Genomic DNA, 24,680 nt, shown 5'->3' with positions numbered 1-24,680 from the left:
GATAAAGATCACACGTAGGCATTCATAACCCATCTTAATTAGTACCCATCATGAAACTAATTAAACTAAACCTAAAAACAAAGTTGTGCTAGTTCCTGTGAAGACCTCTGGGCTTTGTGTCATTGAGCTGATCTAAATACCTGAATCTTCAGCTGCAGCGGCTGCTGCTTCTGCAGAGCCCTCTAGTGGAGAGCATGGCTATAGCAGTTTCCTAAACCAGGGACTTCACAATAAAAAATCTTTCATGAAATCCAGTGAAGTGAGCACTGGCACATGCCATTACTCCTTCGCATGTTTAGATGTGATGGTACCTCCAATAGACAGATTTCTTATATGAGAGCTTGACTTGTAAATTTATTCCAGCTTTTGTGTTCTAAAGTGAATTGAAAAAAGTCTAGGTTTTTGCTTGGGCCTTGACTTCTGCAAGTGTTTCAAAAAAAAATAATTACTGAATATTTAAGCCTAAACTAACTAAGTTAAAGAAATTGAAAAGTTAACACATTTGAAATAATAAGAATATAGCATGCACATTTTGAATCCTTTCATTGCCATAATTAACTGATGGAGGGTTTAATTTTTTTTCTAGAAAACAATTTATATCATCAGTATATTTGTAATTAAAGTTTTAGGTGCACTCCCCTTTACCTTGATTTATTTTTTTCAATTTAATTAGCTTTTGAGCTTCAAACACCTCTGTAAAATGCATATTTTTTATTTAAGGAAATAGATTTGGATATATAAAAACCTAGAGTTTGTGACCGAAGTAACTTCCGTTTTAACTTGAGAAATACTGCACAGGTAAAGATGATTGACATTAAGATGTGGATTACCTGCCACATTTTAAATTATTTATCATTATTTAACCACTATATTGACATGACAGAATAGGGATCACTGACCCATAGCACAATCTAGGAGACAAATTAGAAAAGCAGGTGAGGTTATTTGGGCACTTGTGGAAACCAGAGCATCCGTGAAAAATCACAAACGTTTGACACTGTTGAATATAAGATCCCTATGACTTAATATGGATTATTTTTCCGGATCCCAGCTGAATTGACGACTATGGTTAGACAAGCACATAATCAGTTAATTTTTCTGTACTGAGTAATGCTATTTTATGTTCAGGCTTACAAGATGCTTGAGAAACAAAATTGAAGCCATGTGTTCTCAAAATATACTTCTATAGAGCATTTAATAATCCTTTACCACCTTTCTTTTTTTATTAAAAATTACTTTAGATGCACCTAAATTTTAACCTAAGCCATAAATATAGCTTCAGTTATGACGCCATTAAAACAAATTTCCTTCAGTTAGTTAGCCATATTGCTATTATTTGTTTTACCGAACCATATATCAGTGCATCCAAAAGCTCATAAAAGGCTCATTTGTATTTCAAATTATTTCATTAGAAATGAAAAAATTACTTTTTCATCTTTAGATAAACTTCATAATACTTGTAAACACAAAATCATTTTGTATTAAGTCATAGGTTTCTTTTTACAATGGTTTTCCTATGTTTGTTAAGGTTGCAAATCTCCTTGGACAGTTGAAAATTGGCCACTTAATACATATCTTGAGAAATTATCATCCAGCTGTAATGATCACATATTCAACATATCTGAAATAAAATGAAAGAGATTGTCATACATGCTTGTGTTGAACAGTGTCTTCTCTTTTCTAGATAATGTTTGTTATTTACCTTGTCAGGAAAGAACTTAAAATATTGGGCAGATAATTTATACCCTTGAAACAGTTAACAATGCAGATCAGTAAATTATAAAATGCTTAAAAGAGTGATTTAGATAGAAGTGAAATAAGAATTCACAACAATGATGAATTCATCTTGACTATATACCTTCAAGAAGAGAGGGATTTAGGGTAATAAAATATTGTCTGACTACTTTGTGGGAGCATTAGGTTTATTTTGAAGTTTACTGATAAGGTTGAATTGATTAAGCTATGATTCCCATATTTTTACCATCTGATATTTTAATATTTTAATGCTTGTATTTAAGTATACATCTATATATTTATATTAATTTTCCAAACAAAATGTATGTATTCTGGAACTCTGCCATATAAAATATTGTCAGATCTGCAAAGACATTGCCTAGGCACTTGTCCGAGTTGCAGAATTTCAGGCCCTGTCCTGGATTTACTAAATCATTTGAAATAAGATTTTCTAAGTCTGCATTTGAACAAGCTCCCCCAATGTCCTGCATAATAAAGATTGAGACCTCCTGCTCTAGAAAACACAATTGGCTAGTGTATTGACACAGTATTTCACGTGTGTGTGTGTGTGTATGTGAATGTTCTTAAGTATATAAGTGTATACGTGTGTGCAGATATGAGTATTTCTCAAAAACTGACTTAAAAGGACTGCGATACAGATTCTGTTTCGGCCAAAACACTCCCTTCACTCCCCCACCACCTCCAGCCGCATATGCTCTTGCTCAGAGTTTGCTCAGAGTTTGGGGATGTTTTCCTTAGATTTCAAGATGAACTCTTGGCTTGTTTTGACTGTCTTTTGGCAAGGGAAATGGAAGACTAGGAAATAACGGCAGTAATAATGTTTGTTTTTAAAAATGGAGAAATGTTCCAGAGGTAATAGTAAAAATGAGTATAAGAGTATGTTTTAGATAGCATTGGTTAGTTAACAAGCAAATCACATTTATGATCTATTTTTTGCTTTTCTTTTGATGACTTTATAACAATTGAATGAGCATTTTTCAATTAGCTCAGGCATGCTAATTTTTATATTGATTGCATAAACTTGCACGTTCAAATCCAAGATATATTAATTCAGTGAATATCAGTTCAAGCATAGCAAATTAATTTGTGCAACCTACTGTGACTATTTTCAAATCCAAAATCCAGTAATTGTTCCAAAAATCACAACCCTTCAAGACGTTTTCTTGGATTATTCTGTTCTTCTAATCACCCTCAAACACTTCAGTAACAGAAGATTTCCTGCAAATTTTCTCCTAGATATTTGTTTCTAATATTTTCTTTGTATAATGTAAGATCTTTCCTGTTGTTGCCTTTGACTGTGTTGAACATAATGAAGTCGCTAATGTTTTAGACTTTCTCTATCTGTAAAATGATAGGCTCCAAAGAGTTTTGCAGCTCTAAATATGATTTTTCTGAGAGGGGATTCCCAGTCCTGTGGTCTTTCCATTAACTGGAAAAAACATTTTTGTTTTTAATTTTCACCAAACTCTACCTTTTTTTTTCTTTTGGTTGACTGTTCCCTTCCTGAAATTTTCAGTTCTCTTGTCATCTCCAACTCACTCTCTCTTTACCTTTCTTTTATGATATTTATTCCTACTCAATGAATTCTGATAATTATACATCCTCCATCTGCCTTTTGAACATTTTATTTAACAGGATTGAATTTTCTCTCACTGTTTATGATCCATCTGGACAACTTCATCTACTGCAGTGGCTTAAGCTACTACCAATCTGCTAATGACTGTTCAATTTGCAGTCTCTAATCTGTCTTCCCTTCTAGGCATTTACATCTAACTTTTGGCTTAAATATATCTACATGTGCATCTCACCATGTCCTAAGCAGAAGTGGTTATTTCCCCACCTTTTCTTCCTATCCCAAATATAATCCCCTAAACTCCTTTGTCAATTAATTGTATCACTAGCCAGCTAAACACAGGAGAGATAAATCTTATAGGCCTCTTCCATTTTGTAATACTGTCACTACACCTTGCTTTCCCCTTTTCTAGGCTTGCCTTCTCTAAGCTAACCTTCTTGAAAGGGTAATACATTTACTGTTTTTCCTCACTTTCTATTTACTCTTTTATCTGAATCCTACTTGCAAACCAATTACCCCACCAAAACCACAAAAGTCATTAAAACCTTCAGTTGTCAAACCCAATTGTCACTTTTCAGTCAATATCTTATTGGATATTTTTGTTGAATGAATTTTTGACCATCAGCTGTTTGTGAAACCCTTAAAAAGTTGGCTTCCAGTAGGCTAATCCCTTCTAGTTCTTTGCTCTTCTCTGTTTCTGCCTGTCTTAAATACAGGCTTACCTCATTTCATTGAACTTAGCTTTATTGTGCTTCGTAGACATCGTGTTTTTTACAAATTGAAGGTTTATGGCAACACTGCGTCAAGCAAGTCTATCGGTGCCATTTTTCTAACAGCATATGCTCTCTTCTTGTTGCTGTGTCATTTTGGTAATTCTCAAAATATTTCAAACTTTTTCATTACTATTTGTTGTGGAGATCTCTGATCAGTGACCTTTGATGTTACTAATTAATAAATTGTTTTTAAATTAAAGTACATTGGTTTTTTTTAGACATTGCTATAACCTGATTAATAGACTACAGTATAGTGTAAACATAACTTATATATGCACTGGCAAACAAAAAAATTTCCATGACTTTATTGTCATAGTTGCTTTACTGTGGTGGTCTGGAACCAGCCTGTAGTGTCTCCGAGGTCTGCCCATATTGGTATATGCTCGGGTTTCATTCTTGGCCAACTGATCTTTCTGCCAACACTTTGCTTACATGAATGAACCTACTTATTTTTTCATACTAATTACAGTGGTCCCTCCCTCAGCATCCTTCAGGGATTCTTCTAGAACCTCCTTGAATACCAAAATATGTGAATGCTCAAGTCCCTTACATAAAATGAGAAGCACAATCAATACAGTCAGCCCTCCATAGTATGGGGTTCAGCATCTGCGGAACAGAGGGTCACCTGTATTTGCAGAGGAAATCATTTCCAAAGGAACAATTCCAGTCAAAGTCTTTGTCTCCTAATAGTTCATCTACTCTTGGCTTTCCCTCAGGTCACTTCATCTGTATAAACCTAGAATAGAAATTTTGTATTATGCCCATTCTCTATTCTCAAATCTCTCTTGCAGTCCCGACTACCTCCTCACTCAAGCCACAGACTGAAAGGCCTCCTCGACATATCCAGCTACCTCATTGCTCATAATCAATCTGTGAAGTTGTTTGCCAATTCCACCCAGTTACATTTGTGTGATTTGTAGTTCTACCATCACTGCTCAGTATGAGACCCTCTAGATCTCTTTTCTAGATCAAGATTTAAAAAATGTATTGAATGATTTAGTGTGTCAAGCACTAAGCTTACACTTTATCTGTACCATCCCAAATCTCATATAATCCTTACAACATCCCTATGAGATAGGACCTATTATTATTAGAATTTTACTAAGAGTAACAGAGCCAGGGCAGTCGGGTTCAAGAGCCCCACTTGTACCTCTGCATGATGTTGGCTATTCTATTGTGAAGGGATCCTAATTTGTCTCTTGGCTCCTAATTGGTGTTTTTGCTTCCGTTTTACCCTCCCCGCTTAACTATGTCAAAATGATCTTTTTAAAATGCTAATTGAACATGTCTCTCTTCTGCCTCACATCACCCTCAAGTCCGGGCTCCTTAGAACAGCTCACAGAATTCACTATAACCTTGCTTCTCCCTAACCCTCCTGTCTCCTCTTACCCATACCCCTTGACGCTGCCTCCAAATCCGTGCGCTAGTAATAGAGGTATATGTTATTTCCTCCAAAAAGCATGCTTTTCATGCTTAATCTCTCTTCTCCGAACTCTGTTCTTTAAAACAAATCTTTCCAGGTGCCACTCAATTGCCGTCTATTCAAAGGAATTTCCCTTTAATTCCTAACTTGAGATACCCCCACCCCTCCACCTTGTACTATGAAAATAACACTACATGCACCTCTATCTAACACTTGCATAATTTCTTGCTGTGATTCTGAATTATTTTAAAGGGCCCTCGTATTCATGTTTTTGACCTCGGTGTCTAGCACATGATTAAGCACATGTTAGGCACTCACCTTCTGTTGAACTGAACAATGAGGGGAATTAAATACTGCAAATGTCTTAGTCATATCCCTCTTCCTCAGCCCCCCAAACCCATTTTTTTCCTTTGGGCTATATAGTTTGTTTCACCACAAACGTGTGTTTTAATTCCATCATGCATCTTCCTTCTTTCCGTCAGTTGGATTCTAGTTCAGTTCCTTATTACTTTAGTTATTTAAAAAAGGCTTCAGGGCTTCCCTGGTGGCGCAGTGGTTGAGAGTCCACCTGCCGATGCAAGGGACACGGGTTCGTGCCCCTGTCCAGGAAGATCCCACATGCTGCGGAGCGGCTAGGCCTGTGAGCCATGGCCGCTGAGCCTACGCGTCCGGAGCCTGTGCCCCACAACGGGAGAGGTCACAACAATTTGCATACCGCAAATTCAATGCAATCCCTATCAAACTACCACTGGCATTTTTCACAGAACTAGAACAAAAAAATTCACAATTTGTATGGAAACACAAAAGACCCCAAATAGCCAAAGCAATCTTGAGAACGAAAAACGGAGCTGGAGGAATCAGGCTCCCTGACTTCAGACTATACTACAAAGCTACAGTAATCAAGAGAGTATGGTACTGGCACAAAAACAGAAAGATAGATTAATGGAACAGGATAGAAAGCCCAGAGATAAGCCCATGCACATATGGTCACCTTATCTTTGATAAAGGAGGCAGGAATGTACAGTGGAGAAAGGACAGCCTCTTCAATAAGTGATGCTGGGAAAACTGGACAGGTACATGTAAAAGTATGAGATTAGATCACTCCCTAACACCATAAACAAAAAAAGGCTCAAAATGGATTAAAGACCTAAATGTAAGTCCAGAAACTATCAAACTCTTTGAGGAAAACATAGGCAGAACACTCTATGACATAAATCACAGCAAGATCCTTTTTGACCCACCTCCTAGAGAAATGGAAATAAAAACAAAAATAAACAAATGGGACCTAATGAAATTTCAAAGCTTTTGCACAGCAAAAGAAACCATAAACAAGACCAAAAGACAACCGTCAGAATGGGAGAAAATATTTTCAAATGAAGCAACTGACAAAGGATTAATCTCCAAAATTTATAAGCAGCTCATGCAGCTCAATAACAGAAAAACAAACAACCCAATCCAAAAATGGGCAGAAGACCTAAATAGATATTTCTCCAAAGAAGATATACAGACTGCCAACAAACACATGAAAGAATGCTCAACATCATTAATCATTAGAGAAATGCAAATCAAAACTACAATGAGATATCATCTCACACCAGTCAGAATGGCCATCATCAAAAAATCTAGAAACAGTAAATGCTGGAGAGGCTGTGGAGAAAAGGGAACACTCTTGCACTGCTGGTGGGAATGTGAATTGGTACAGCCTCTATGGAGAACAGTATGGAGGTTCCTTAAAAAAACTACAAATAGAATTACCATATGACCCAGCAATTCCACTACTGTACATATACCCTGAGAAAACCATAATTCAAAAAGAGTCATGTACCAAAATGTTCATTGCAGCTCTATTTACAATAGGCCGGAGATGGAAACAACCTAAGTGTCCATCATCAGATGAATGGATAAAGAAGCTGTGGCACATACATACAATGGAATATTACTCAGCCATAAAAAGAAATGAAATTGAGTTATTTGTAATGAGGTGGATGGATCTAGAGTCTGTCATACAGAGTGACATAAGTCAGAAAGAGAAAGACAAATACCGTATGCTAACACATATATATGGAATTTAAGAAAAAAAAATGTCATGAAGAACCTAGGGGTAAGACAGGAATAAAGACACAGACCTACTAGAGAATGGACTTGAGGATATGGGGAGCGGGAAGGGTGAGCTGTGACAAAGCGAGAGAGAGTCATGGACATATATACACTACCAAACGTAAGGTAGATAGCTAGTGGGAAGCAGCCACATAGCACAGGGAGATCAGCTTGATGCTTTGTGACCGCCTAGAGGGTTGGGATAGGGAGGGTGGGAGGGAGGGAGACACAAGAGGGAAGAGATATGGGAACATATGTATATGTATAACTGATTCACTTTGTTATGAAACATAAACTAACACACCATTGTAAAGCAATTATACTCCAATAAAGATGTAAAAATAAAATAAAATAAAAGAGGCCACAGCATCTTAGTAAAAAAAAAAAAAGAAATGGCATCAAATCTCACCATTCTGCCTCTGATTTTCCCTCCTTCACATTCAGCAGTGGTTCTCAAATGTCAGGGATCAAAAGGATTACCTGAAGAACTTGTCAAGTTGCAAGTTCTTGGGTCCCAACCTCAGAGATTCGGATTCCATGAGCCTGTGGTGGGCAGAAGGGATGTGCACTTTTATTTTTATTGTTTTTAGAAACTTTATTTTCCATCAACCTATTTCCATTTTAGAAGTTTGTGGAAGAACAGGTTAAGACCATTCAGTGGTTGTTCCTACCCACTCAGGGGCCCGAGCAGTGGGAGCTGAAGGCCGTTCTTCAATGGCGGGCTGAGCACTCCAGTCAGTGGGGAACTGCTGAATAGCCACAGAGGGCACCTGCACACCTTCGGACCAGTCCGTCACCTCAGGCTGAGTAGCAGTGAACTCAGAAGCTGGAGCGTTCCATTCACCCTGAAATTCCTTCTTGGTCACAGCTTTCTCAGCTGCCGCCTGCTCTTCCTTTTCAGTCTCTTCAGGATCTCTGTAGAAGTAGAGATCACGCACGACCTCCCATGGGTGTTCACGGGAGATGGTGCCACACATGCGCAGAACTTCCCGGGCAATCATCCACCACATCAGACCCACTGAGTGAGCTCCCTTTTTAGGATCTTACAACAGGATACATCAAGTTAGTCTGAAAACAGAAATGCCTGCGAGGTCCTAAGTGAGAAATAATGGAGAAAAACAGAAGAAAACACAGGCCATTTTATAAATGTTTTTTCATCTCTCCTTAAAGCTTTCATACATTAAAATCATACATTTGTAGCAAGTATTACTATCAAACTCCACTCATTGGGCCAGAGACCCTTGTGGTGTTAGCGAAAAACTTGCCCGTCAGGTAGCACACTACCTACACTTGTGAGTTCATCGGCCAGTGGCCTCAACTCCAAGCTCTAACAATGTGCAGGGGATGTGCACTTTTAATAAGTATTCCAGGTACTTCAATAGCAGGTGGGCCCTGTACAACAGGTGGAGATGCTCAATACTATCAGTAATTTTTTTTTCCTAAAACCCAGATATGATCAAGTTCTTACTTGCTGAAACGCTTTTTATGTCCCTCTTTCATCTAGAATATATTGTAAAATCACTGACATGTGGCATAGAAATTTCTGCAGTTTCCAATCTGCCTTTCAAAGAACATCTCCTACCACTCTGTTCCCCCACCTCTTCTCTTTCCTGTATCCTAGCCCTTTTGGCATCACATATGCTCTTTGCTCTATACATGTCAGATGCTTTCTTTTGCCCTGACTTGGAAACTATTATGATTTTGTTTATGTTCCATCTGCTTGCCTGCAGTGCCTTCCAAACATTCTCCAATTAGTAGACTCCTACTCATCCTTCAAACTACAGCTCAGTTATTACTTTTTTGATGAGGCTTTCCCTGAATTGGCTGCCCACACCTCTATCCCTCCTCCTACGACTTTGGCTAAATTCCTTGCACCCCTCTGTTTGCTGACATCATTCTTTTTCACATCTATTCAAAGTGGCATTCAGATTATGGAAACTTCTTGTTACCCAATGTCTCTTGAGCTAGAGAGTCTATAATTGAGAGATCCTATATTATTTACTTTCTATTCCCAGGCCAGGAATTGCTTTTTACTTATTTTCACACTATTGTAGCTTCTTTCAAACATGAATGCCTCTTTCCACAGTGATAAGCAGTTTAAGTGTGAAAAGAGAAGTAGTGTAAGGGGAAGCCAGTATACGTGGATATCAGCACATTGCCATGTTTTTCCAAAATGTTTTTAAATTGCCACTTCCAAATAAGGCTTTATTTTCTTTCAAGTTTCAGAAAAATTTTATCTAAACCTAGAACAATGGAAAGAATAAAATTGTGTTGGAACTTTAAAAAGTGCCAGAGTCACCACTATCTGAATCTTCTGTTCAGTACCTGGCATTATTTTCAATTCTGACAGACTTGAAGGGGGTTCTACAGCCTCCGGTGACATAATGTGGGAAGAAGTTAGAGATACAAAGTAACAAGGCACACACACAAAAAGTTAGCAGTCACTCTTTTTTCCTGGCTTCCTCTACCCACCCACCCCCAACCGTTGATCCCAGCAGACAAACTAGTATCAGAAGCCACTTATTTAAATTCATGTGAAAATCATGTTCTCTCATTAAAAACATAGTGTTTGTGAAAAGAATACTTATTAGCAAGGCCTTTCAAATCCTTATTTAGATTCCACAACTTAAAGCTCTAAAATTGATCACTGATCTTACAGCTGTCAACTTACCTTTACTTTCCAGAGTTGTGCAAGGAATGTAAGAGTCTTGTTTTCTGTTTAGAATAGGAAGAGATTGATGAGCGGGAGGATATTTGAGTGATATTTTCTGGGGAATATTTTAAAGATACGCAAGAATAGTTCTCAAAATAGAAATTACAAAATTATTTGGCTGAAATAGGTTGCAATAATGTTGTCCAGCAAGGGAACCGGAAATAAGAGAAACCATTTATAACCGTGGAGTAAAGTAAGTGAGAAAGTGTAAGGACACTATTATTTAGTCTTTGGATTTGGAATGCTAAAGAACAGCTTCCAACTATTATCAGATTGGAAGTGGCTGGAAAGCTAAATGGGAAGCTGTGAATAATGCATTGTTTATCTCACAGAACTCAGAGATCCGAATGCTAGATAGTGAAGGAGGGAGGGTAGTGATGTGCTGTCAAGAACTTGAGGCTTGACTTCTATTACTCTTATTTATACCCACAGCATAGAACAAGGGATGCGTGCTGACCTGCAGCTATTCCTAGGGCTGGGTTTGCTCACTTCCTTAGGATGCTGAAGGTTACTTCCTAGTTTGGAAAACCAAAGTGCACTTTATGCACATGGAAATCCTGTGCCAAATCTCTTTAAAAAGTCCTGACACCACTTGGTGTAGAACTGAAGAGACTTTCTGATCTGGGGTGCGTATTAGTGTCTTTCTGCGCCAGAAAGAGTTATGCGAAGAGTTATGATCCCATTGAACACAGTGAAAGAATAATACCAATTTTCCTTTGAATACAATCAACAATCTTTTCTTTTAAATGAAGGGCTCCTGTTCTTTTAATAACAAACGTTTCTCTGGCATTTCAGTTTCTTTTCCATTCACTTTGCCATATGACACTCTAGCAGGGTTTCTGGTTTCTTCGGGGGATTAACTACAAGAGCATGTACTGCAAACAATAAAATAGCTGCTTTCCATTGAAAATAAGGAGGGGGTGTTTTTCTCTCCCCACCACTACTCTCCACCACCGCACCATCATAACTTCGGGATTTCCTGCGCCTTTGGTGACGCCCGCGACCCCCACCCCCTTCCGCCCCAGCTCGGTGCTTCAGAGCTGTCTGCGAGGCCGCGCGCGCTGTCCTGTTCTTCTTCAGCGCTCGCTTCCGACGGCACTAGGACCCTGGGATGTCCCTGAGCGAGGTTCGAGGAAAGGCGGCCAGACTCCTCCTTATCTCCAGTGTCAAACTTGACATCAGCCTGCGAGCGGAGCATGGTAACTTCTCCAGCAATCAGAGCGCTCCCCCTCACATCAGTGGCATGCTTCATGGAGATATGCTCCTCTCACTGCCCTCTGCACCAGCAACATGGATTGTCACCTCTCCATCTTCCTCCTTCTCAGCTGCTCTGTTCTCAATTGCTTCGGGGAACTGATTCTCCAACCTTCCAATGAAGGTAAGCCAGGTACAGCGACGCGCACAGCCCTGCCCGGCGGGGCTAAAGCTCTTCCAAGCACGTTCGCACCGAAGCCTTCTCAGGTCGTCGAGGTCCCTCCGAATAAAGCAGTTTGCTCTCAGAGTAAACGAAAGAGGTGCTTTTATTTTCGGCTGTCTTCTAAAACACTCTAAGAGATAATTTTGGATTGCCTAAACCTAAAATGTGTTTTAAATCTGATACCAATTCAAGCAATTATCTTGTTTGCCAATTTTAAGCAGAAAGAAAGAAAAATCCTCCAGTTTTACAACCCGGTATGTTAATTGCCAAATAGTCATGGCAGTATTTTATTTCCTAATTATGACCATGTAGTACTCTGAGAAGTTTAAAAGAATATTCCACCCTTCTCTCTAGATTCTTTAGTATGTTTAAAGGTAATGACAGGTTGTTCCAACTTAGGATCATGGCATTTATGAATGGGCTAAAGCGAAATCAGAGTTTGTTGAAGCGGAGATATGTGTGTGTGTGTGTGTGTGTGTGTGTGTGTGTGTGTGTATTTATGTTGCAGCTGCTGTATTGAAGTGATGTGTATCCCGCCAGGCGGTGGTTTGCTCTGTGGTACAGGTTCTAATTAGCAGCATATGCCACGTTAACATAAGTAATATTTGCAGGAATTACAATAAGCTGAGATTGGATTTTCTTTGTTTAAGGGCTTATATACGAATAGGAGAATGTATTTAATGAATAGTGAAAACTCCTGGGTAGGTGTAGTAAATAACTGAACAACAAATTAAGAAAGAATGTTCATATGCAGCAAATGGTATTTCCTTAGTGCTGGGTTATTTATTTTCCTCCTAATGGCCATTCATCCCTTTTCAATGGATTAAAGTGCAAACCTAATATTAAGGACACCAATGTTTCCTATAAGATTTTATGCTTAATAGAGACATTGCCTTTTTCCTGTATACCTTTTATGATCTATTCCTAATGATATGTGAATATAATCGCTAACTCTTAAGAAAAACTTTTCTGAATAATTGATTGCTTTCAAGCAACACTTACAACTTGGATTTCCTCTTAATCATTTTGAACTTATAACAATAATATTTAGCAATTTAGCAATACTGAGAAGTTGATGTGCAAATGCTACATTATATGTTATGTCACTAACTAAAAAATATATTGGCAAGCCAGTACCGTTGTATATTGTATATATTATTTTTTAAAAACACAAGTAAAAACTCAAAAATATTTAGAAACTTTTAAATTAAATATAAAAACTGCCTCTCATATTTGGTGACCTACTTTCACTGCCAATAGAGCAGTTTAATTTCATTCTTTCCTTAGTGACTGCTTTTATTAACTTGGCAGATTTCATTAAATTTTTTATCTTTTTTTAATTGGGAAATTTAAAATTCTAAAATAAAAGGATCAAGAAATTATCTTACCTTCAAGTGAGTTTTTTTTACAAATCAAATTAACATGTTTATTTGAAAGTAATGGTCAATCATTTTTTATGAATGAAAGGCAAGCCTAGTTATCTGTATAATGAGTAACATACAAGTATGTTAAAATTAGTGTTTATTCTTTTTGTTTCTTTGAAAATATTAAAGTATTGATAATAGCTAGAAAACAGTAATATTATTCCCATATTGCTATGATAAATTGTATTTCTCCAGATGGAATATTTATAAACTATTTAGATAATGGATTTTAGTGAATTAATAATGCACAGGGATATAGCGAGTCATTAATGAGAGTCATTATTTTTGTGCAAAACGTAACCTTTCAGTAAATTGCAAGAGGAAAAAAGGCCTTTTAAACTTATTGACACTTATATAAAATTAATGAATATTAATTTAATGAAATAGGAATTATCAAATGCAAATTGCTTTTAAGCCACACCTTATGTATATTTGGGTATATAATGCATATTATTATACAGGCAGGTACACATTGACAATATGTATATAAAAAGGTGAATATATTCAGAAAGCTGACATAATTACATTTAATTTGCTTGGGCAAAAGTTTATCTATCCATTGTTTGTGGGATTATTCTTTCCAGATCACGTCCTATGGTAGTCTCCTTTCTCTTCTGAGGTCATGAAGGGAAGATTTGAAACAAAATGTAAAATGAATGATTTAACTTGGGTAATATTTGAGTAAGATTTCAAATATTAATGCAATAGCTTGGGACATAGTAGTAGAGTTGAACAACATGAAAAGTGAAAAATCCAAGTATGTTCCAAGATTTCTATGCAATTCTTCTAACAATGTTATTTGAATAAGAAGCAATGCTTATGAAAATTCATATATTGGGTAGAAGGAATAATGATAAAATGAATCTCATTAATAAAGGTTTCTAATATAAATTCTGAGAACTGAAATACAAAATACTAGGTTGTATTTAAAATATGTTAAAAATTATATTTCAACACTATAGAAAATTTACTAGAAATTTACTAAAATTTATTTTGCAATCTATTATGAAGATAGTCATGATAGAAATAAAAGAGAACAAAAACCTAACCACTGAGTTAATTGCTAGGAAATGTGCCATTGTGTGACTTATTTTTTAAATTTGAGAATTGATAATCAAATATCAATTTTGAAATGCCATGGGTCCATGATAAGAGAAAAATACTTAGAAAAAAAGTTTAGTATGAACTTTCCTTTTATTAATCCAGTTACAGATAACTTTCTAATATGCCTTCAAGAAAATGATTCCAGATGATACTTTCTATGACTGGCCTCTTTGATGACAATTATTTATAATTTTGATGGTTATTTAAATCAAGAATTGGCCTATATACTTATATAGAAACTTTGCAAAAGCTGCAGGGAACTTTATTAAAATCTTACCAGGTCTGTTTACATGACACATCAAGAAAAGACTTCCATGGGAAATCAACTACTTTTCATGACAAAATAGGATTGTTACATTATGTATTATTAGAAAAGTTTATATATTTGCTCCCTGTTGCCATCCCAGATGGATGATGATAATGTTAAATAAAAATAACTTTACAAAGCGGTTAAAACTTGATATAAAGTAAAGAATCAACTATTGTTTGTATAATCTCTTTTAGCAGTGGATAAAGTAATCTCTTTAGACACTTTTCTACATTTGAAGCTTTCTGAGGCAGAATGCACTTCTTATTCATCAGTACATAATATACTAAATAATTTTTCTATCCAAAAGTGTTTGTAATTTAGATTAACATTTACCTATAGAGTTCTTTACACTGGAAATCAGTTTTCAAAATTAAAGTGAATAAAATTCAATCTTCATATATATACTACTTTTTTTGGGAGATTTTTATAGGAGTGGTAGGCACACTATATGAAATGTATTTCACTGAACGTAAGTCACTTAAGTACAAAAGGATACTATGTGATCGTTTAAAGCTCAAAAGTAAAACTTAGAGATGAACACTGTATGCTTCCCTTTGAATATTAGGCAAATGATGGAGACATTAAACATTAAAATAATAGATTTTTCCCTTTTTAAAAATCAGTATGACTTGGCATCATTTTCATGTATAAACACTTCCTCAAATAATAACACATTGTGGTTGAAATATTAATAGAGAACTAAGCTGTCATATCACCTTTATAGCTATTTTTTAAAGAGAGTTTACATTTGCTTTTAATAGCATTTTATCATTCTAGACTAAATAATTGAATGCATTATACATATTTGTAATTTAATAGCTTTCCTAATGGCTCGCCCCTACTTCCCCCCAACAGTTATAACTTTGCTATTTGCCTGGAGGTAGGAGAAACCTTAATTTCACTATTTTATAACCCACAACAGTTAACACTTGACCTAGGTCATTAACAGGATTATCAGCAAATTTGTTTAAGCTTTTACTGACAACCTGAATTGCTACGAAAATATTTTGATTGTGCCGGAAAGAAACTTCTTGCAACCTCTCAAAATCTATCATGAAATTAATTCATTCTGAATCTATATCTTCCTAAAGACTAATATAATAATAATTCAAGTGGGGAAATGTCCACTTTGATACCCCATTCTCCTCACTCTTATGTTTTATATATCACGCCATTCTTGTCCTTGTTATAAATGAGCAATTAAAAACTCTTAAATAGTAAATATTCTTGCAATAACAATAGACTTATAAGTACAAACCAGCTTCATCATAATTGAACAGATTCAATTTTATACTTTCTTATTATTGGTGCTGCAGTTAATATGATTTTTCTACCCATTTTAAGATATAAAGTCAATTGAATATGTTTATAACTCAAAAGCAACTGGAACCATAAAAGGGAAACTACATATAACAAAACAACATTACCCCGTGTAAGATTATGGTGCATTTTATATAAAGTTGTCTTTCCCATGAAACACTAGTAATTGGGAGCTACAATGAAAAGTACATAAAATGAATACAAACATTTTAAACAAAACGTTGTGTACAATCATAACTTAAAGGTATTTTGTTAACATTGTGTAGTAGATTTATGGAGTTTCATGTGAAGATTTTTATTACTTGAATATAATTATGGTTTACTCTTTGCTTTTATAAACAATTTAGTAGTTTCACCTTGACTCGTAAGAAACTTATTATCTTTAAAGAAAAGACATAAGATTTTTTATCGTGTCTATATATTATCCACATTTTAATATTCAAATTTTGGTGTGTTCTTTAAGAGTCCTTCACTTTTAATAGTTTCTCAAAATAACTTTCTTTATGAAGATCCCTAAATGTCAAAATTGTTTCTGAAACTCTGGATTTTTTCTGAAATAAAATATATGCAATTTTTAAATATCAAATAATCAGTTACATATGCAAAGGATTTTTAGAGGCAAAACATATTTCCACAGTATATTTGATTTACTAACTTCAACACAAATGGAAACAGCAAGAACTCTTCTTGAGAGTTACATTCTCCAAGTCATAAAATCTTCAAGAAAATATTAATAAAACTTTCCACAAATCATCAAAACTCGATAAGTTCTTACAGACATTTACTTACTAGGAAATCTGTGATGTGGGTTACCTTTGATTTTAGTCATTTTCCAATGATTTTCTTTGGCATAAATACTAGATGGAAAGAGAAATATGTATTTCTTGGAAGAACACTGTTTTGCAAATCATTTTCTGTCAAGATCCTCAACTTTATTTTTTACACACTTGTCTTTAAAACTTTTAATAAATCTTGTTCTTTTAATTCCTGTTTGATAAAAGATTTAGAAAAATAGATGCAGGTGCCCCCTTTTTGATTCTGTTTTCAGAGATCTGGATTTTATCACCAGGGAGGGTCAGAGCAGGGCTTTTACCAAGTGCACAAGTAGCTTTCCACAGATTTTTCAAATAAAGGGGTGACTGGTGGTGTAAAACGTTCATTATATTATTCATCCAGGTATACTGAAAACCAGGCTTTGAAATTTATTTCTAAGAAATTTGAAAACCTTAATTCTTCTGTAATGACTTTAGAAATAAAAACATTCTTGGACGTTTATAAAATGCAAAGGATTCCAAGACACAAATCAATCTAGGCAGACACCCCTCCTGGAAATCAGTGTGTGGGCACATGTGCACCCCTTGATTTCACTCTCTGTGTCTATTACCAGCTCCCTAAAATCAGGTAGTTCTTGGAACCTGGCAGAAGTTTTCCTCTTGGAAAAGTCTGAAAGTCAGCAAGTTTTAGTTTGCCTCCTACCAGCTTTCTGTGAAATTAAAAAAAAAAAAAAAGTAGTGGATTACAAAGAGGAAAAACGTCTTTGCAAGAGAATAGAAAATAAAAAGTCGATTAGAAAGATGGAGAGGTAGAGAAATGCAAAGGTTCTAAAACCAATGATAATATTTGTCTTTTGCTTAAAAGAAAAATATTTACCACGTCAAACATCTGGCTAATCAATTTTTAGTAGATCTCTAAAAACCTGCGCGCGCACACACACACACACACACACAAAAGGGTGTGTGTTTGGGGCGGGGTGCGGATTTGGGGGGCGTTGCGTGCTTTTGTTTCTCCTCTCAAGTTTACACACTTTTGATTTTTCCCCTGAAGAAAATATTTTGTCTAGGAAAGTTTTGAGAGTGTAAGCCAAACCCCTTTGGAAGCCTGGGCGTATGCATGTGGAGGATGGATGGAATCAAAACCAGTTCAGCAGTAAAGCCTCCAACTTGGAGTGATGTTATTAAACTGCAAGCCCTGAGTGGGGAACCCCCTCCCGCTCTTCATTTTAAACCATGTCCTGCTGTTCCAGTCAAAGCAGAGGGTGAAAATCCACATAATCCAAACCAACATGGTGAAGTCAGAATAATAGGCGAGGAATGAGGGGGAAAACAAGTGGCAGCACTGTACAAATAAACTGTTGTGAATAACCTTAGCCATGAACTGGGGTGGCCACAGGAGGTATGATGGCGCTTCTCTTCCTTCGCATCACACCTCCCACATTTGATAATGCAATACTGATTAAATTCCAAAAGTGTGCCCTGAGAAATTTTAGCACGAAACAGAGCTTTACGGGGAATTCCAGGGATATGGCAACTGAGGGATGAGCAGGCGCCCTCGCGGCCACCACACCCACCACCAGGGCGTCTTAACCTCAAACTCGCCGCCGCCGCCGGGACCAGGCTCATAGGTGCGGCGGGAAAACGGAGTCTACCAACAATTCACTACTTTTCACTCCTCATCGGATTCAAGATGGGATCAGAAAAGCCCATCTCCGGGTCCACGTCCTCCAGCTCAGTTCAGCCCTCGGGGTTCGGTGGTTCTTTGTGCGCGAGCGTCTCCGCGCCCGGCGGCCAAAGCGCGCTGCCCGGGCGCTGCGAGCTAGAGCGGCCTCCCGCAGGCGGCGGGCGGCGAGCACGCGCGGAGCCCCCGAGGCGGCCGGCTTCTTGCCGGCGGCCGGCGCCGGGCGCTGGTAGCCCGGGCGGAGGCTGGAGCCACGGGAGCGCGAGGGCGCCAAGTTCGGCGGAAACTAGCGCCGGGCGTAGGCGGGGCGGGCGAGAGGCAAACGTGCGCCCTCTGCCTGCGACTACGGAGCTGCCGGCGCTCGGAGAGGTGGCGTCCTCCCCAGCACCTGGACTCTCCTTACCTGGGGAGAGCGCGAGCGGCTCGGACGCGCCAGGCAAGTCCCGACATTCACAACAGACTCTGACCCGAGGTCCCTATCGCCCCCACCCTCAACTCCCCACCTCCCCCCATAGCTGGCAGTCTTTGCAGCTTGGCGTCCATAGTTGGCGCGGTCTGCCCTCCTAAGTTCCGGCCCCGCGAGGTGACAGGTGCAGGAGAGGGACAGGGTTCTCCAGGGTTCACAGAACTCCCTGTAGAGTTGGGAAAGCGCCTCGAACCCGGCCCGCTCGGTTGGGACGAGCCTGAGACGTCCATTGTCCTGCTTGCTGCTGTGTTTCCCGACCCCTTTGCTGTTTCTTGAATTTTCAAAAGATATCTCTCTAGACGAAAATGAAGAACTTTTGTTTTTTTCAGTTTTCGTTAAGACCATCTACTGATGCCACCTGTTAGGTCCCTCGGGAGAGCTAAGGGGCGTGTTCTACAAACCCACTCCCCACCCCGTGCACAATCGAAAGTTGTCTGTTTTCCCCACAGCCCCATATTTGATTGGCACCATTTTTTTTAATGAAAACAGGATTTTCCCTCTTCTGATTTTGGGAGTAAACCTGGAATGGGCCAGGAAGGGTTTCTGCGAGCGGCATTACCGAGGTAGGTTAGTAGTTGGTTGATGTTGATGTTTGTGTGGTCATCAAAACTTTAATGTTTTTCATAAAAGAATTGTTGAATCCAGGGCATTCCAAGACTAAATATGGCTTCAGTGTCATGCCCAGTAATCAGATAACAATTACACAGAGTTCCACTGGCTGGAAAGATTTTTCCCTTACATTGTCATTGAGTACGTACTGTACCTCATTTAATCTTAAAGCCGCCCTAAAGTAGGTATTATGATATCTCCCATTTTACAACTGAGGAAACTAAGTAAACTCATCGTAATAAAGTAGTAACTGAGCCTGGCCCTCTCTTGTCTGTCTTCTGATTTTAACCTCATATGTTTTCTCCTGTACACAAAGGCCTGTAAATTAAGGAGGTCTCCTATTCAGGAAAAGCTCTAGCTTCTCAACCTCAATCCTACTGACTATACTAATGTGTCTTGTTGACTCGCAAGAAAAATCTTAGAAGTACTCGGAGTATTTGTGTGAAAAATCAGACTTCAAAGTACTTTCAAAAAAGTACTTCAAAGAGTACTTTGAATCTGCAGTGTTTACCCTCATAAGGTATGATTATCTGCATAGGTTGGGGACTCACTAAGAATTAAAGAAAATTTGATGTGGACAGAGGAATAAAAGATGTGATCTGTGATGTGTTTTCTTCATACATTCTTACCTCTGTCTTCCTTTCCTGACCCTCAGACACTCCTTTCCTCACCCCGGAAAGATTATTGTCAAGAATTCCATACACAGAGATTGTGAGACAATTATCAATATAACCTGGATGTGATTTTTTTTAGATTTATATAATAAAAATGAAGTGTGAATTAACTATTGGAATTGTCATAAAGGTCAGTAATGGGTGGAAGTAGAACTTGGCCTAAAAAGTAGACTTTAATTTCTATGGAAACTTTCCCCTATTTAAAAGATAATTTATATATTACTTAAGATGAGAAAATAAATTATAAAGATTTATATCCTCTTTCATAAAAACACTTGTACTCTATTTAAGTGGAGGCATTGAGAAAAGGTAGCTAAAACAGGGTTTTGAAAGGTAGCAAATTAAGTTGGGGGCAATTATATTTTTCATGTGGGTGTTTCAGCACATATGTTTTGCATTAATTACTGCAATAAATTCTGTTAACCTGGCAAAGAGCAAAAATAGCATATTGATGACATCAGGCTTTCAAATCAGAAAGCTGCTTTCAGTACCTTGCTTTCTTCTCTGAAACATGAGAAAAAAAGTTTTCAAACGTGTTATCATTTAGGTTCCCTATGAGTTTTCTAACCACTCAAGCTATTGCTATTGGCACATTTTCCATGAGCAAAAGCAAAGGCTTAGCAACAAACTTTTGTTTTCTCACTTCTGATGGATTAGAATCAACAACTGTTTTCCCTACTATTTAATGTTCTAGTTCATATATGATTTTGCAGAGCTCTCTCAAATCAAGAAAATGTAATGTGACTTCAAAGTCTCCAAACTGAGTTGCCTCTTGTTTTAAGACAAAAATTCTTGACAGATTACCCAGTGGGGACTGGAGCAAGGGGAGAAGCCTGGGTTAATTTTATTGCTGATAAGTCTATTTAATCAATATGAAAATAGTTTCATCTTGAATTTTCTGTATATTCACTAAGGGGAGGTTAATTTATCGTCTTTAAAATAATAAAGGTAGATCAATAAATTCTGCAGGTCCAGTAAAAAAATAACACCCATCCCCCCCGCTCCCTCCCTTGATAAAAAATGAGACTTTAAAATTTATTTTTTGCCAGTGATAAAGTTAGTTAGTTTCTAATCAATATGAAATTTAGGCATTCCCTATCTATCTCAGGAAGAGTACGGGAAACAGAGAACAGCTTGTTAGTAGTTAACATATGCTTTATTTCTTGATTTTCAAAAGTAATTTAGCAATAAATAAAATTCTATAGATTTTAGAAAGGTACTTTTTTATTGCATATGATAGCAATCTTCACACTGAGAAGTTAGGCTGGGAAGCTGATTTCCAATCGCTTCCTTGTAGATTGTCTAAATAATCCTCTGGTTAAGCAGAACAACACTCTGAGGAAAAGTCTATGTGCAACACTGTGTGTGAGTGTGTGTGTGTATGTGTGTGTGTGTGCATGTGTGTGACCAACAGTATTGTCCCCTTATGTAACTGAACCATTCCCTTTAAATTTTCCTTTCCAAAGGTGATCCTTTGGAAACTCAAGTTTTACTACCCTAGCCCTAGTGAAAACATTAGAACTCTATATTTAATTTCAAAGGCATAAATTTTAAAAAACATTAAAATGAATTAAGAAAACTGTTAAGAAAAAAATTAACTCATCTTTCATACTGCAATAATTTGGTTTATTTACCAAACAGTGCACACCTGAGAATTAGTTACTGGATTTTGGAAAAGAAGGTTATCAGCATGTTGAAAGGCCTTGAAAATAACAGCTTAGTTGGGACTACAAAATGAATACTTACATAAAAAAACTTTTAATATAGACGTGAAAGTCATAAAAAGTGCAATATGAATCTTTACAGAAGATTAGCTGCCTAAAACTGAGTCCCTGGAATATAAGGAAGATTTTTTTTTAAAGATAAAGTTAATAATAACAACAATAAATTAGTAAAAACAAAGAGAGAAGACTAAATGATTTGCCTAAATTTGTGTAATAGGGATAATTATAACCCAGATTTTTTTTACTGCATATATCTAGAAAACTTTATAAATAATTTGAATGAATGCATAATAAATACATATACAAGTAAAAAGCACTTTTGAAGGAACCAAACATTCAGAAATAGCTATTTTAATAAGCACATATCTAAGCTCAATGTAAATTCTGTGTGAACATATACATGCACACACATGTGTGTATTGGAAATGCACATGATTGAATATCAAAAAAGACCATCCCAGAACAGAAGCTTCTATAGGTGCTATTCATATTATGACTACACTACCAAGAAAAAACATTGAGATTTGTCTGAATTCTGCATTCTCTTGCAGTGATAAATGAAGTTTCCTGACCACCACAGCACTAATTGTTTGATACTTTCCATTGACACTATGCTCCTAATATGAAAAGTAAAGGGCTAGAGTTTTGAATTAAACTGATAGGCATGTGGCGCTTCACTGGATCCTTTGTGAGCCTTTATAAAGACCCATATTTATACATTGAAGAGTTTGTTTATATGTGTGTGTGTGTATGTCTGTAGACAACAGTCATGGTGTATGACATAAAGTCTAGATGTAGATATCCTCTAGAATATGATGAAGTCCAAGCTATATCCTGATTTTAATTTTCTAGAAATTTAAACCAATTTATTCTGCATTGGGCTTCTTTTAAAATTAAAAAAAAGTTTTGTGATATAAAAATGTCCAAAGAATGTTTTTTTTATTTTATTTCTTTTTAATATCTTTATTGGAGTATAATTGCTTTACAATGGTGTGTTAGTTTCTGCTTTATAACAAAGTGAATCAGTTATACATATGTTCCCATATCTCTTCCCTCTTGCGTCTCCCTCACTCCCACCATCCCTATCCCACCCCTCTAGGTGGTCACAAAACACCGAGCTGATCTCCCTGTGCTATGCGGCTGCTTCCCACTAGCTATCTATTTTACATTTGGTAGTGTATATATGTCCATGCCACTCTCTCACTTTGTCACAGCTTACCCTTCCCCCTCCTCATATCCTCAAATCCATTCTCTAGTAGGTCTGTGTCTTTATTCCCATCTTGCCCCTAGGTTCTTCATGACCTTTTTTTTTTTCTTAGATTCCATATATATGCATTAGCATATGGTATTTGTTTTTCTCTTTCTGACTTACTTCACTCTGTATGACAGACTCTAGGTCTATCCACCTCACTACAAATAACTCAATTTCGTTTCTTTTTATGGCTGAGTAATATTCCACTGTATATATGTGCCATATCTTCTTTATCCATTCATCTCTTGATGGACACTTAGGTTGTTTCCATCTCCTGGCTATTGTAAATAGAGCTGCAATGAACATTGTGGAACATGTCTTGTTTTGAATTATGGTTTTCTCAGGGTATATGCCCAGTAGTGGGATTGCTGGGTTGTATGGTAGTTCTATTTTTAGTTTTTTAAGGAACCTCCATACTGTTCTCCATAGTGGCTGTATCAATTTATATTCCCACCAACAGTGCAAGAGTGTTCCCTTTTCTCCACACCCTCTCCAGCATTTATTGTTTGTAGATTTTTTGATGATGGCCATTCTGACCGGTGTGAGATGATATCTCATTGTAGTTTTGATTTGCATTTCTCTAATGATTAATGATGTTGAGCATTCTTTCATGTGTTTGTTGGCAATCTGTATATCTTCCAAAGAATGTTTTTAAATTGAAATTTAATTTAATCACTACACTTTTTGTTCCCTATGTTAAAATTTGAATCCTTATATCCAAGGGACTTCCAAGCACATTTTTATTTTGAAAATAACTACTATATTAGAATTGTTTTGTAGGCCATCTTCTACGTTCTATTCCATTTTCATAGCCATTGTTCAAACCCTGACTAAACAGATAGCTTACATTTAGTAGTCAAAGGTTAATAATCAAGCGATATAATAAAAAGTATATACCAAGACAGCCTGAATTTATGGTGTGAAGGCAAAATATATGTGCTAATGCTTGAGTGCCTATTTGCCCTAATGATTATTTATATAATTTCAAATTGAAGGATATATTTTCATTTTTCACTTTTTAATCTGTCAAAAAAGTCCTTTCAAAGTAGAGATAAACAATTTTTTCTGTTCTAGAACACTTTAAAAAGCTAAAATGTGTTGAAAAAGTACAATGTTTACATAATCATTAATTTCTGCTTTTAGTACGTTACATTTTGGGAAACACATTTCACTTGTCTAAATGATTCATAATATAGGTTGACGATGCACAGAAGCAAAGAGACCTGCTATTCTAGGGACCATTATCAAAGCTGAGGTTGTTAATGTAGTAAAACCTCATTGACAGTAGAACATCCCCACTCATTTATTTGAAAGAATTATTTTGTTATAAGAACACATTCCCAAGGGATATTTTAATAGCTGTTTTCTCCATAAGAGTATTAATATCAGAGTGACCTTCAGATTTCTCAGATTAAAAAGCAAAAAATAGAAAATTTTAACACTTTAGAAACAACACAGAGTTAACATTTACTGAAGTATCCAAGTTTCAAGTGGAATTTTGGTCTGTGTTTCTGTTATTTCCTTGAGCTGCTGTAGTCATGAGAACACAAGACATCTTACTGTAAGACTATGTTTTGATTCCAATGACTTCT

The 24,680-nt window shown here is 36.7% G+C and overlaps 1 protein-coding gene and 1 non-coding gene across 2 annotated transcripts in view; one reads left to right on the top strand and one right to left on the bottom strand.

Moving 5' to 3' along the window:
• Positions 1 to 8,813: 8,813 nt before the first annotated feature.
• Positions 8,814 to 8,963, bottom strand: LOC137225604 (small nucleolar RNA SNORA62/SNORA6 family). The gene has a single exon (XR_010943917.1). It is a non-coding gene; the product is annotated as a small nucleolar RNA SNORA62/SNORA6 family (small nucleolar RNA).
• Positions 8,964 to 11,432: 2,469 nt separating this feature from the next.
• Positions 11,433 to 24,680, top strand: part of EPHA3 (EPH receptor A3) — a 366,552-nt gene continuing 353,304 nt past the window's right edge. Inside the window, exon 1 of the mRNA XM_067739177.1 lies at positions 11,433 to 11,712. Coding sequence (XP_067595278.1) covers positions 11,625 to 11,712 — 88 coding nt within the window. The 5' untranslated portion in view covers positions 11,433 to 11,624. The remainder of the gene's footprint in view (positions 11,713 to 24,680) is intronic.

Source organism: Pseudorca crassidens, chromosome 5 (genome assembly GCF_039906515.1).
Source record: "Pseudorca crassidens isolate mPseCra1 chromosome 5, mPseCra1.hap1, whole genome shotgun sequence".
NCBI lineage: Eukaryota > Metazoa > Chordata > Mammalia > Artiodactyla > Delphinidae > Pseudorca > Pseudorca crassidens.
This window is presented reverse-complemented; position numbering and strand designations above follow the sequence as displayed.